This window comes from Physeter macrocephalus, chromosome 4 (assembly GCF_002837175.3).
Source record: "Physeter macrocephalus isolate SW-GA chromosome 4, ASM283717v5, whole genome shotgun sequence".
In the NCBI taxonomy this organism is placed as follows: Eukaryota; Metazoa; Chordata; class Mammalia; order Artiodactyla; family Physeteridae; genus Physeter; species Physeter macrocephalus.
In genome coordinates this window covers 146,358,343-146,370,853 of record NC_041217.1, presented here as the reverse complement: position 1 = coordinate 146,370,853, position 12,511 = coordinate 146,358,343, and the positions used below count along the sequence as shown (strand labels likewise).

Here is a 12,511-nt window from a genome sequence, read left to right as displayed (position 1 = left end):
GATCTGTGGCTCTAAAGTCAGTAGGGAGCAGTGTCACGAGGGAAAACTATGTTCAAAGAAAAGCTAGACACATTTTCCAGGTTTTACCAGGATATTTGGCAGAGTATAGATGCAACTTATCTCCAAACATAACACCAGCTGGTCAAAAATAGTTAAATAGTTAAAAGAATAAAGCCTCTAGGACATACAAACTAGGAAAAGTCAAGCTGGAGACATCTTAATGTTCTATCTAGTTTTGCATGTCAACTCACACAAAAGCTTTTTTAAAGCAGCAAAAGCAACACCTTGAATTCTAACTTTAAAACTTAGTCTTTTGAGATGCTTAGTCTCATAAAAAAGGAGAAACATTTTCAATGTTATAAGAATTTAAATCAGGAAATGGTATCATCTGGTATACGTTACCTTTGTATAAGTATTCAAATATTATGTAACTTAAATTTCATAAGTAAATTATATACATATAATTTTCACTTTAATGATTCTTGCTGTGGAAAGATCATAATCTAGAGTGGTAACTTGTTTACTTTGTTACACACCTGTTACAAGATTTTTTTATGAATTGTGTGTTCAAGTCCTAATCCACAGCATCTCAGAATGTGACCTTACTTGCAGATAGGGTCTTTACAGAGTTATTAATAAGGTTAAAATGAGATTATAAGGGTAGGTTGTAATGTAATATTACTGGTGTTCTTATAATGGAAAATGTAGAGATAAAGACATATACAGAGAGAATACCATGTGAACATGAAGATCTGCATGCCAAGGAGAGAAGCCTTGAATAGATCCCTCCTTCTTAGCCCTCAGAAAAAACCAACTCCACCAACACCTTGATTTCAGACTTCAGGCCTCCAAAACTTGAGACAATAAATTCTGTTGTTTCCATTTCTGTGGTACTTTGTTAAAGCAGCCCTAGCAAACAAATATAACACTGTAGAGCTAGAGCTTGTTCTGATCATTAAGAAGCTTACCAGTTAAAAGTCTGTGGCTGAAATCACCACACGATCCTTCTTTATTAATGTAGAGAAAAGTTTACTACAGCCTGATACTGAAGGAAAGAAAGCTCATACTCTTCAGAAGATCCTTCTCAGATCCTACTCAGACTGTTTCAGTGAGGAGAATTACTTCTCTGCTTCTCTTAAATTGCATGAGGACTGCACAAACTTAAAACTTTTCTCTGATCTCAATCTTTCAGCATAGGGGCAAGTCATATTTTTAGGCTAACTGCCCACTTTTTTTTTTTGGCCACGCCACAAAGCATGTGGGATCTTGGTTCCCCGACCAGGGATTGAATCCGTGCCCCCTGCAGTGGAAGCTCTGAGTCCTTACCACTGGACCACCAGGGAATTCTCTACAGTGTGCGATTTTTAAGTACATTGGACAGGATATTTAGAAGTATATTGAATTGTTAAATATTTTGGAGGAAGATCACGTTAACAGTTGCTCAGAAAACAGAATTAAATGTAAAACTAAATGTGCAAGTCCCTAAAGTTGAAAAATCATGGGCAATCCTACTACACTTTGATAATCCAGGAATGCTGCTAATAAACTAAGTAATACAAGAAAAAGCAAAGAAATCAAGATACTTTATTGGTACATTCTTTTTAAAACAATCTGTCATTACCTAGGAAATAAGCATATTTATAATTACTTATTTTCAGGCATCGTCTGGACCTATTAGGCCCAAACACTGTGTTGACTACATTTCTGCCACAGCAGTACAAAATGCCGCCCTTCATAGTGCCATTTTAGGTTGGCATCAGGCAATAATGAAAATTAAATGATAGGAAAATTCGTAAATCTCTTGAACCAGAATGCAGATTCTCTTTAACTAGAAATATTAAAGGCACATGAGTTACAGCTTAAATAGTTTACAAACTATCTTGATACTTCATTCCTTGACATTTTACAGATCCCAGCCAGGCATCTGGCTGGGACCCTTCAGACTTTCAGGGTACCCCAAAGAATGGGACACAGAGCTTTCTGTCTGCACTATGTAAGCTTTTCTTTATATATGCATATGGTTAAGTTATGAAGGAAAGTATCTTTGTGAGTCTATCCAAATACTTTGGATATGAGTGCTGCCTGAGTCTTTAATGCTTACCAAAGGTTTTCTATCTAAATAAGCCACTGATGCCTATAATATACTGGAGGACTTTTGTACAGAAAAGGGGAAATCAGGGATATACAAATCAAATCCTGGAACAGCTAGGTAAACCTAAATGTATAAGACCTTTAATATATATGGCTCCAACTGACTAGTAGAAATAATTTAAAAGTGATGATCATGTACGCAAAGAATCTTCGTCTCAGAAATGGACAGAAAACAATTCTTTAGAATGCTTCTCAGGGAAAATGAGAAGTTTTGAGCAGTTTTGGGTCAGAGGCCTTTCAGCGTACACTTAAGAGTTAGTCTCTGTAAAAAGTTTTACAGGTACCTACAATTCCATCTTCTCCAAGCCAGGCAGCAGCTTTGTACTAAGCTCATATTTAGGCTTGCCCAAGTGTGAGTATGCTTTACAAAGCTTGATAATCTAATAAACTCCCTCTTCCCAAAGCTAAATGTATTTTTGGTGACTAGAAAAAGGTGCATTCAACCTGCTGGGCTCTATCACCCATTACATCATCCTACTGCAATAAAGGACTGTCACTAAGAACCTCCTATTAATTCCTCACCTGCATTCCAGCATCAAGACAAAACCATAAGTGAGCAAAAGCTTTTTTTATGCTGTTATCAACAGGTGAAAAACTTATATATATAGATAGCTAGATGTTTCCCATATGTCCCTCCCAGTTTTCCTGCTGTTAATAAAAAGTTTGGGACTAGTGAAAACTCCTGGAATAAAATAAAAGTAGGAAGTTGCTTCATTGGCTTTTCTCTGTAGGGTAAACTATGGCCATGGAAAATTGCACTCTGGATTGAATCATGAATGTACAGATATCTTTAAACTGTCTCATTGATATTCTTAAATCACATAATGGTCATGTTACAGCTTAACTGCACTGGAGAAGCAGCTAAAGGGACTATTTGCCAAGAAGCGTCTAGCAAATCATTTTTACAAATAGGACTCTACTCCTAACTGGACAATTCTAGAGCATAAACAGCATATCTCCTGGTAAGCCTGGCAAATTTGTGTGAACTCTATATTGATTTAGGATATATTCCATATCGCTTCTCACTCAAATTCTTTAAAAAAAGTCAGTTTTTACTCATTTATCTACAAAATTCATAGAAAACAGATGAAAGGGTCCTATCACCAAACACAAGTGTGATTTGCAAAAGGTGAGATCCTGTATTTTCAAAATGTTTCCTGTGCTCTCTTACACTTACTATTTCATAGTACAGCAACACCTCCTTCACAACGACTGGTGATCATGTTACCAATTTCTGTCCATGTATCTGAATGAGGGTTATAAACTTCAACTGAGTCCAAGGTACCTGGGGCCAAGAAATCGTGGCTGGAAGATCGACCTCCAGAAACATACAGAAGCCCGTTGACTGCCACAACACACATGCCTGCTCTAGGCACTTTCATTGAAGCAACTTCAACCCACTTTTCCTGGATAAGGGAAAAAAAGAAGTTAGCAGTGCCATAACATGGTAACAGAGAAAAGTGCTGAGAAATTAGATACTCTGGTTCTTTTTTAAATTTATTTATTCTTTTAATATTTATTTTTATTTATTTATTTATTTATTTAGGCTGTGCCGGGTCTTAATTTCGGCACACAGGGATCTTCGTTGCAGCACTCGAGATCTTTTAGTTGTGGCATGCGAACTCTTAGTTGTGGCATGCATGTGGGATCTAGTTCCCCGACCAGGGATGGAACCTGAGCCCCCTGCATTGGGAGTACTGAGTCTTACCCACTGGACCACCACGGAAGTCCCTCTGGTTCTTTTTACATGTTTAAATTTCAAACTCACAATCCAGTCATATAAGCATATAGAACATTTTAAATTGAAGTTTTTAGGTGTAGACAAAGTAGTGAATTTAGAGGAAAGTAATGAAAAATATATCTGTGATTAATTATAAATTATGGTCACCAGGAGATAATCTAGAAATTTACCAGGGAAGTCTGGAAGGACTTTTTAAAATCTTTAATATGATAGGTCTTATAAATCTCCGAGAGAACAATACAGTAAACAACACTGGCCAAATTTATTTGAACATGGATTCCTTTTTTCAAGGACCATCTAGTGCAGTTAGTAATTCGTAAAACATATTTTCAGAAAGGTAGTACAGATCAGGGATTGGAAACTAGGGCCTATTTTTGTAAGCCTACAAACTAAGAATGATCTTTCCATATTAAAAGGTTATTTAAGGGACTTCCCTGGTGGTCCAGTGGCTAAGACTCCGTGCTCCCAATGCAGGGGGCCTGGGTTTGATCCCTGGTCAGGGAACTAGATCCCGCAACTAAGAGTTCACATGCTGCAACTAAAATCCCGTGTGCCACAACTAAAGAATCTGCATGCCGCAACTAAAGATCCCGCATGCTGCAACTAAAGATCTCGCATGTAGCAACGAAGATCCCACGTGCTGCAACTAAGACCCAACGCAGCCAAATAAATAAATAAATATTTTTTAAAAAGTTTATTATAAAAAAACAATATGGCAAAAGAAGAAATTGTATGTGGCCCGCAAGGCCTAAAATGTTTACTATCCGGCCTTTTTTTTTTTTTTTTTTGGCGGTACGCGGGCCTCTCACTGTTGTGGCCTCTCCCGTTGCAGAGCACAGGCTCCGGACGCACAGGATCAGCGGCCATGGCTCAAGGGGCCTAGCCGCTCCGCGGGATGTGGGATCTTCCCAGACCGGGGCACGAACCCGTGTCCCCTGCATTGGCAGGTGGACTCTCAACCACTGCGCCACCAGGGAAGCCCACTATCCGGCCTTTTAATAGAAAGTTTGCTAGCTCCTGGCATACATTATTCACTGAAGAAATTTCAATAAGCTGCTATATCCAAAATGACTGTAAAGTCTTACTCCAGGGAAAATGTCTATACCCAGAAAACAGGAAAGCTAATAAAGGTCCTGAGAAATAATCAAGAGAGAAAAGAAAGTTTCCAGCTTAAAAAAAAAAGAATCTGAAAATAAAGCATATGATGAACAAAGTTTATAAAGTCATAAAAGATGCAAAAAGATTATTCATCAGTGCTAGAGAGTGAACTTTCTGAGGAGAGCAACTTAATGAGCTTCACATCCCAGTACCCAGTATAGAACCAGCACATTATAGATGCTGATCTGAACTTAAATGAAATTCTGAAATACTAACACCAGGGACATTCCTTTGAAATTGAAGGACCATATTAAACTTGAAGGCTATTTGATTATATGAAATTACAGAATACATCAAAAAGTTTTCACAGCTGAAAAAATACTCATTTTAAAAGATAGATATATTCACAAAAATACCTATAGCTGGTTAAGATAAATCAGGATGTTGGGTTTATGTTTATCATTAGGGAGAGCTAACCTTTGCTCCCCTACAAAAATGGCTCTGGACAAGAAGAGTAAGGGAATCATGGGGCTCATTCAGTAATGTTTATGTTTCATTTCTATCAGTGTATTAACTACAATTTGCTTTTTATTTTGAGTCCCCTCAAAATAAACTCTGTAAAACCAGAAACACGTTTTACATTATCTTTACTGTTTGAATCTATAATATAGGACTTTAGTAGATAGTAAATAACAATAACATTTCAGATTTATGCATGAAAAACCAAGGTAACATTACTGATAAGCACTTAACTTTGGAACGAAAATCTATTCATTTCTAGCCATATAGAAACATTAGCAAGAGAAAGCACCCTCAGCAAGTTCACTTTCTCTATTCCCCCCATAAAATAGAGACCACTTAGAAAGTGAAAGGAACCTGAAATATCACCAAAGTTTGAAACTTGTCACACATGAGAATCAAAATTATGCTTTACAACAAAACAAAAATTCTACTTTTGCCATTTCTATTCAAGATTATACTGGAGGGTCTAGCCAGGGCAATTAGAAAAGAAAATGAAATAAAAGCCATCCAGATTGGAAAGGAAAAAGTAAAATGATCTCTAATTATAGATGACATGATCTTGTACATAGAAAATCCTAAGGAATCCACAAAAACATATTAGAGTACAAGTGCTGCAAGGTTTCAGGATATAAGATGAATATACAAAAATTGATCAAATTATTATACACTAGGAATGAAAAAAGCTGAACATGAAATTAAGAAAATTCAATTTACAATAGCATCAAACATAATAAAATATTTAGGAATAAGTTTAACCAACAAAATGCAAGATACTGAAAACTATAAAACACTGTTGAAACAAACTGAAGAAGACCTAAATAAATGGAAAGGCATCCCATGTTCAAGATGAAAAGACCTAATATTGTTAAGATGGCAATACTCCCCAGATTGATCTCAGATTCAATGTAATCCCTGTCAAAACCCTGCTGGCTTCTTGGTAGAAACTGACAAGCAGATCCTAAAATTCATATGGAATTCAAGGGACCCAGAACAGCCAAACCAACTTTTAAAAAGAAATTCCAAGTTGGAGGACTCACAATTTCTGATTTCAAACCACAGAGCTACAGTAACTAAGACAGTGTGGTACTGGCATAAGGATAAACATATAGATAAATGAATAGAATTAAGAGTCCAGAAATAAGCCCTCACATTTATGGTCAACTGATTTTCAACAAAGATATCAAGACAATCAAATGGAAAAGAGTCTTTTCAATAAATGGTGCTGGGATAACTGGTTACCACATGCAAAAGAATGAAGGTGGACCTCTTCCTCACACCATATACAAAAATTAACTCAAAAATTAATTAAAGACCTAAATATAACTGTAAAACTTTGAAAAAAGAGTAGGCATAAATCTTCATGATCTTGAATTAAGCAATGGTTTCTTAGTTATAACACCAAAAGCACAAGCAACAAGCGAAAAAAATAAATTGGACATTAAAATTAAAAACTTTTGTGCTTCTAAGAATACCATCAAGAAAATGAAGAAAACCATAGGATGGGAAAACAATTTTGCAAGTCATATATCTGACAAAGGACTTGCATCTAGGATATATAAAGAACTCATATCTCAGTAATAAAAAGACAAATAATCCATTTTTAAATGGACAAAATTAGAACAGATTTTTCTTCAAAGAAGGATAAATGACCAATAAGCACATAAAAGATGCTCAACCTAATTAACCATCAGGAAAGTACAAGTCAAAACCACAATGAGATACCAATCCACACCTACTAGGTCAGCTATAATAAAAAAAGATAAATAATAAGCATTAGATGTAGAGAAATTAGAACCCTCATATACTGCTTGTGGTTATGTAAAATGGTATAGCCCCTTTAGAAAACAACCTGGCAGTCCCCCAAAAGGTTAAACATAGAGTTACCATATGACCTAGCAATTCCACTCCTAGGTAGATACCCAAGAGAAATGAAAACATTCAGTCCACAAAAAAACATGTACACAAATGTCCACAGCAGCACTGTTCATAATAGCCAAAACACTGAAACAACTCAAGTGTTTGGTTTGTGAATTATATTTCAATAAACAAAAAATCCTTCCTACTTAAAAAGAGAAAAAAGTAATTTAAAAACCTTTAGGTTTTGAAGGTTTTAATAACCAAAACTAGTTTAAGAACCATAAAATTCAAGTAACACTAATCCATATTTCATAAAATATGTTACCTGAAACACTTTTCTCCCCCAAGATGTTTCACAAACAAAAGCAAGGGTTGTGTGGTCAATTAAATTTGAGAGACTTAGCATAAAGATTCATGAAGTACATTATTTAATAAATTGTGTAAAGAAGTCCTGTAAGAAACTTATTCAACTTTGTTTAATCCAACTTTCCCTAAGTATAATTGACCAGGGCAACTCGTGTTACCAAATTCCTATTAACAATGCAAAAAAATAGTATTCCATGGCAATTAATTTGGAAAAAATTTGTCTAACCTATAAGTCTATGGCATAACACACCTTGTACTTCCATTATCCCAGCACTTAATAAACTGTAATGCAATTGTTTGTCTATTTATTTCTCTATATTCCCCACTAGAATATAGGCTTCTTGAGAGCTGGGGCCTTATATATTTAGTTTGCCTTTGTTTCCCCAGGTCTGTAAGTATTTGTGAATGAATAAATGGACTAATAAACAAATGCATGGTAGAACAGTGACTCAATGAAGGTACAACCTATTTTCTCTTCTTTTCCTAGCATAATTGCATCAACCTAGTAACTGAGGGCATGAGAGAATAATGGGGCGCTATTATGGGCAATGATAAGATGGTAATATGCAGAGGTGGCAGGTGGAGAAGGCAGCTAGTATGGTAGGTAGATTTGTTTCATTGAACAAATAAGTAAATAGAGAATACCAGGAGCCAAGTTTTTAACTGATAGAGAAGGTATTTACAAACATGGGAATGGAGAAGGCCTGAAAGAATCTGAGGTATACTGGAATTGATGCTATCATTGTGAACTCATGGTTTTATAACATATATGCACAGATATAGAAATACTTATAAATGAATATGTGTGTGAATACGTATACACACATATATACATTTACTGTTTACTGTTTATGTTTAGCTGTTTACTGAGAATGGCTACAAGCAGCAATACCCCAGTAGCAATGAGTACTCTGAGTGCCTCATCTTGGTTTCTAAATACTGTCCTTCACTAAAAGGAACTAATGCTTCTTGGAGAAATGACTGATTCCAGGGCCAGATCAGAGAAGTGTAAGCTTTCTTGTACTTGAAATATTTTATTATGCCAGATAGTAAAGAAATGCTCAGTGAATGATGGAGTCATGTTAAAAGGGCGGAAACAGATGGATTTCTACTTTCAGTCATGATACAGTAATTGTTACCAAACTTGCCCTCCTACCATAAAGACCTCAACAAACTATATGAAATAAAGTCCTCAGACAACGGACAACAGGCAATGAAAAACTGTGATTCAGAAAAAGAAACAAACAAGGTGAGCTCCATGGTTGTCCAGGCTTTCTGCCTGGAGGGCTTTGTGAATAGCAGTACAGGGAAGGGAATCCCAAGCAGAGTATGACAGTCAGCTGATCTAGCAGACAGAAATCAGAGTTTAGAGAGGATGATGCAGTTGAGATTTGCAAGGAAGAGTGCTAGAGGACAGAGGTTCCCCTGAGTCTGGCTGAATACCCCTAAACAATGCATGCATAAAATGAGACTCTATGAAAGAAAATAAAAATAATAAAAAATAAAAATAAAAACAACAAAGAAAAAGTTAAAAAAAATTTTTTTAAAGTGGAAAAAAAAATGAGACCCTATGAGAACAGTCAAAAAACAACTAATAGGAGGATGTGACATAGTTAGACATATATTTGGTCTCTGACCCCAGTTGACACAGAGCTCCTAAATCCCTTGGAATTTCCTGGGTGATAGGAATGTCTCCTCCTTAATAAGGCAACTCTTGGTAGGATCCTGTATAACCTCAGGATGGGAGCCTTTTACCAGAAAGATCAAGCCCAGATTAGAAGTTTGGAATGTTCAGTCCATACCCTGTCATCAGAGAGGAGAGAGGGGCTGGAGGTTGAAATAATAATTGATCATGCCTATGAAATGAAGCCTCCATAAAAATCCCTAAACTATGGGGTTTGGAGAACTTCTGGTTTGATGACCACATCCACATGCCAGGAAAGTGATACCCCAAACTTCACCGGGGCAGAAACCTGTAATCAAGACCCTTCTGGATCTTGCCATATGTACCTCTTCATCTGGCTGTTCATTTGTATCCTTTATAATAATATAGAATATAAAAATTATATATTCTATTATATTCTATATTATATTCTATTATTCTATATTTATAATAATATATAATATCCTTTATAATAAACTGGTAATAGTTAAGTAAAGTGTTTCCCTGAGTTCTGTGAGCCATTATGGTGAATTATTGAACCTGAGGAAGGGATCATGGGAACCCTTAATTTGTAAACAAGTCAGTGGTAAATCTGAGAACTGATGTCTAAAGTGAGGGGCAGTCTTGTGGAACTGAGCCCTTAACCTGTGGGATAGTTAGTGTCAGAACTGAACTGACTTGTAGGACACCCAGTTGGTGTTGTCCGCAGAGAATTGGAGAAGAGCTTGGTGTGGAAAACCCACATATTTGGTGTCAAAATATTGTGAGCAAAGAAACAGTTTTCCTTTAGAGGAGTTGTAAGCTTAACAATTCTCAGAGCTCACACAAGACTGGATGATATTCTAGTTGTTTTTTTAAAATATCTTTATTGGAGTATAATTGCTTTACAATGTTGTGTTATTTTCTGCTGTACAACAAAGTGTATCAGTTATATGTATACATATATCTCCACATCCCCTCCCTCTTGCGCCTCCCTCCCACCCTCTCTATCCCAACCCTCTAGGTTATCGCAAAGCATCAAGCTGATCTCCCTGTGCTATGCCGCAGCTTCCCACTAGCCATCCATTTTACATTTGGTAGTGTATATATGTCAATGCTACTCTCTCACTTTGTCCCCGCTTCCCCTTCCCCCCCGGGGTCCTCAAGTCCATTCTCTACGTCTGTGTCTTTATGATATTCTAGTTTTGACAAGCCAAAATGAAGAGACCTTGTTGAACACCTAGGGCATACAGTAGAGAGTCAAGAAGGGCCATACTTCAGTGGTAGGGCTAAACTATACCTAAAAGACCTAGATCTTCTAGACCTTCCCTACAAAGCTTAAAAACAAGTTTCAAATGAATCAATCTGATTTGCAAATAATTTAACTGCCTATCAAAACTAAACTCAACACTTCTTATAGGAAGAAGACAAAATCCAAATACTCAACAACATAACATTCACAATGTCCAACATCCAATCAGTTACTAGAAATGTGGAAAAGCAAAAACACTCTGACTTAAACCAAGAAGAAAAATTTCAACAGATACAGATCCAAAAATGACAAGATAATAGAATTAGCAGACAAGAACTTTAAAACAGACATCATAAATATATTCAAGGATCTAAAAGAAAACATGAAAATGATGAGGAGAGAAATGGAAGACATTTAAAAAGCAACAATCAAAAGATCTTCTAGAGCTAAAAAATAAAATACCTGAAATGAAAATTTTCCTAAATGGAATTAGACACTGCAAATTAAAAGTTTAGACATTAATTAATGAACTTGAAGACACAGCAAGAGAAACTATCCAAACTGAAGCACAGAGAACAAAGTTTCAGTTATGCAGGATGAGTAAGTCTAGCAATCTAATGTATAGCATGGTGACTATAGTTAATAATACTATATTGTATACTTGAAATTTACTAAGAAGGCCGATCTTAAGTGCTCTCACCACACACATAAAAAAAAGGAAAAGGGAGCTATGTGAGTTGATGGGTATGTTAATTAGCTTGATTGTAATCATCATTTCACAATGTATACATATAGCAAAACATCACACTGTACACCTTAAAATCATACAATTTTTCCTCAGTGAAGCTGTAAAACAAAACCAACAAAAACAAACTGAAGTACAGAGAGAAAAAGGATGGGAAAAAATTAACAGAGCCTCAGTGTCCTATGGGGCAATATCAAGTGGCCTTACATGCATGTTACTTAAGTCCCAGAAAGACAGCAGGAGAATATTTGAAGAAATAAGGCTGAAAATATTCCAATCTGATGGAGGCTATAATTCCACAGATTCAAGAAGTTCAGTGAATTCCAAGCAGGTTAAACACCAAAATCCAACAAGACATACCATATTCAAATTACTGGAAGCCCATGATAAAGAGGAAAAATCTTAAAACCTGTCAAAGAGGCACTTCCCTGATGGCCCAGTGGTTAGGAATCCATCTTGCAGGGCTTCCCTGGTGGCGCAGTGGTTGAGAGTCCGCCTGCCGATGTAGGGGACGTGGGTTCGTGCCCCGGTCCGGGAGGATCCCACGTGCTGTGGAGCGGCTGGGCCCGTGAGCCATGGCCGCTGAGCCTGCGCGTCTGGAGCCTGTGCTCCGCAGCGGGAGAGGCCACAGCGGTGAGAGGCCCGCGTACCGCAAAAAAAAAAAAAAAAAAAAAAAAAAAGAATCCATTTTGCAATGCAGGGGACGCCAGTTTGATCCCTGGTGGAACTAAGAGCCCACATGCCATGGGGCAACTAAGCCCGCGTGTAGCAACTACTGAGCCTGGGCACCACAACTAGAGAGAAGCCTGCGCACTACAATGAAAAGCCCACATGCCACAACTAAGACCCAATGCAGCCAAAATATAAATAAATATTTTTTTAAAAAACTGTCAAAGGAAAAAAAAAGACATTACATACATGGGGGAACAAGGATAAGAATGACTACTGACTTCTCATCAGAAACAATGCAAGAAGTAACACAACATTGTAAATCAACTATATTCCATTAAAAATTATTTAGGGCTTCCCTGGTGGCGCAGTGGTTGAGAATCCACCTGCCGATGCAGGGGACACGGGTTCGTGCCCCGGTCCGGGAAGATCCCACATGCCGCGGAGCGGCTGGGCCCGTGAGCCATG

The 12,511-nt window shown here is 37.0% G+C and overlaps 1 protein-coding gene across 2 annotated transcripts in view; it reads right to left on the bottom strand.

Moving 5' to 3' along the window:
* Positions 1–1,567: 1,567 nt before the first annotated feature.
* IPP (intracisternal A particle-promoted polypeptide) overlaps positions 1,568–12,511 on the bottom strand; it is a 42,714-nt gene continuing 31,770 nt past the window's right edge. The window contains exon 9 of one of the 2 annotated variants that reach the window (XM_007108597.3): positions 1,568–3,557. In XM_007108597.3, coding sequence (XP_007108659.1) covers positions 3,333–3,557 — 225 coding nt within the window. In that variant the 3' untranslated portion in view covers positions 1,568–3,332. The remainder of the gene's footprint in view (positions 3,558–12,511) is intronic. The other variant, XM_007108598.4, reaches the window with a different exon arrangement.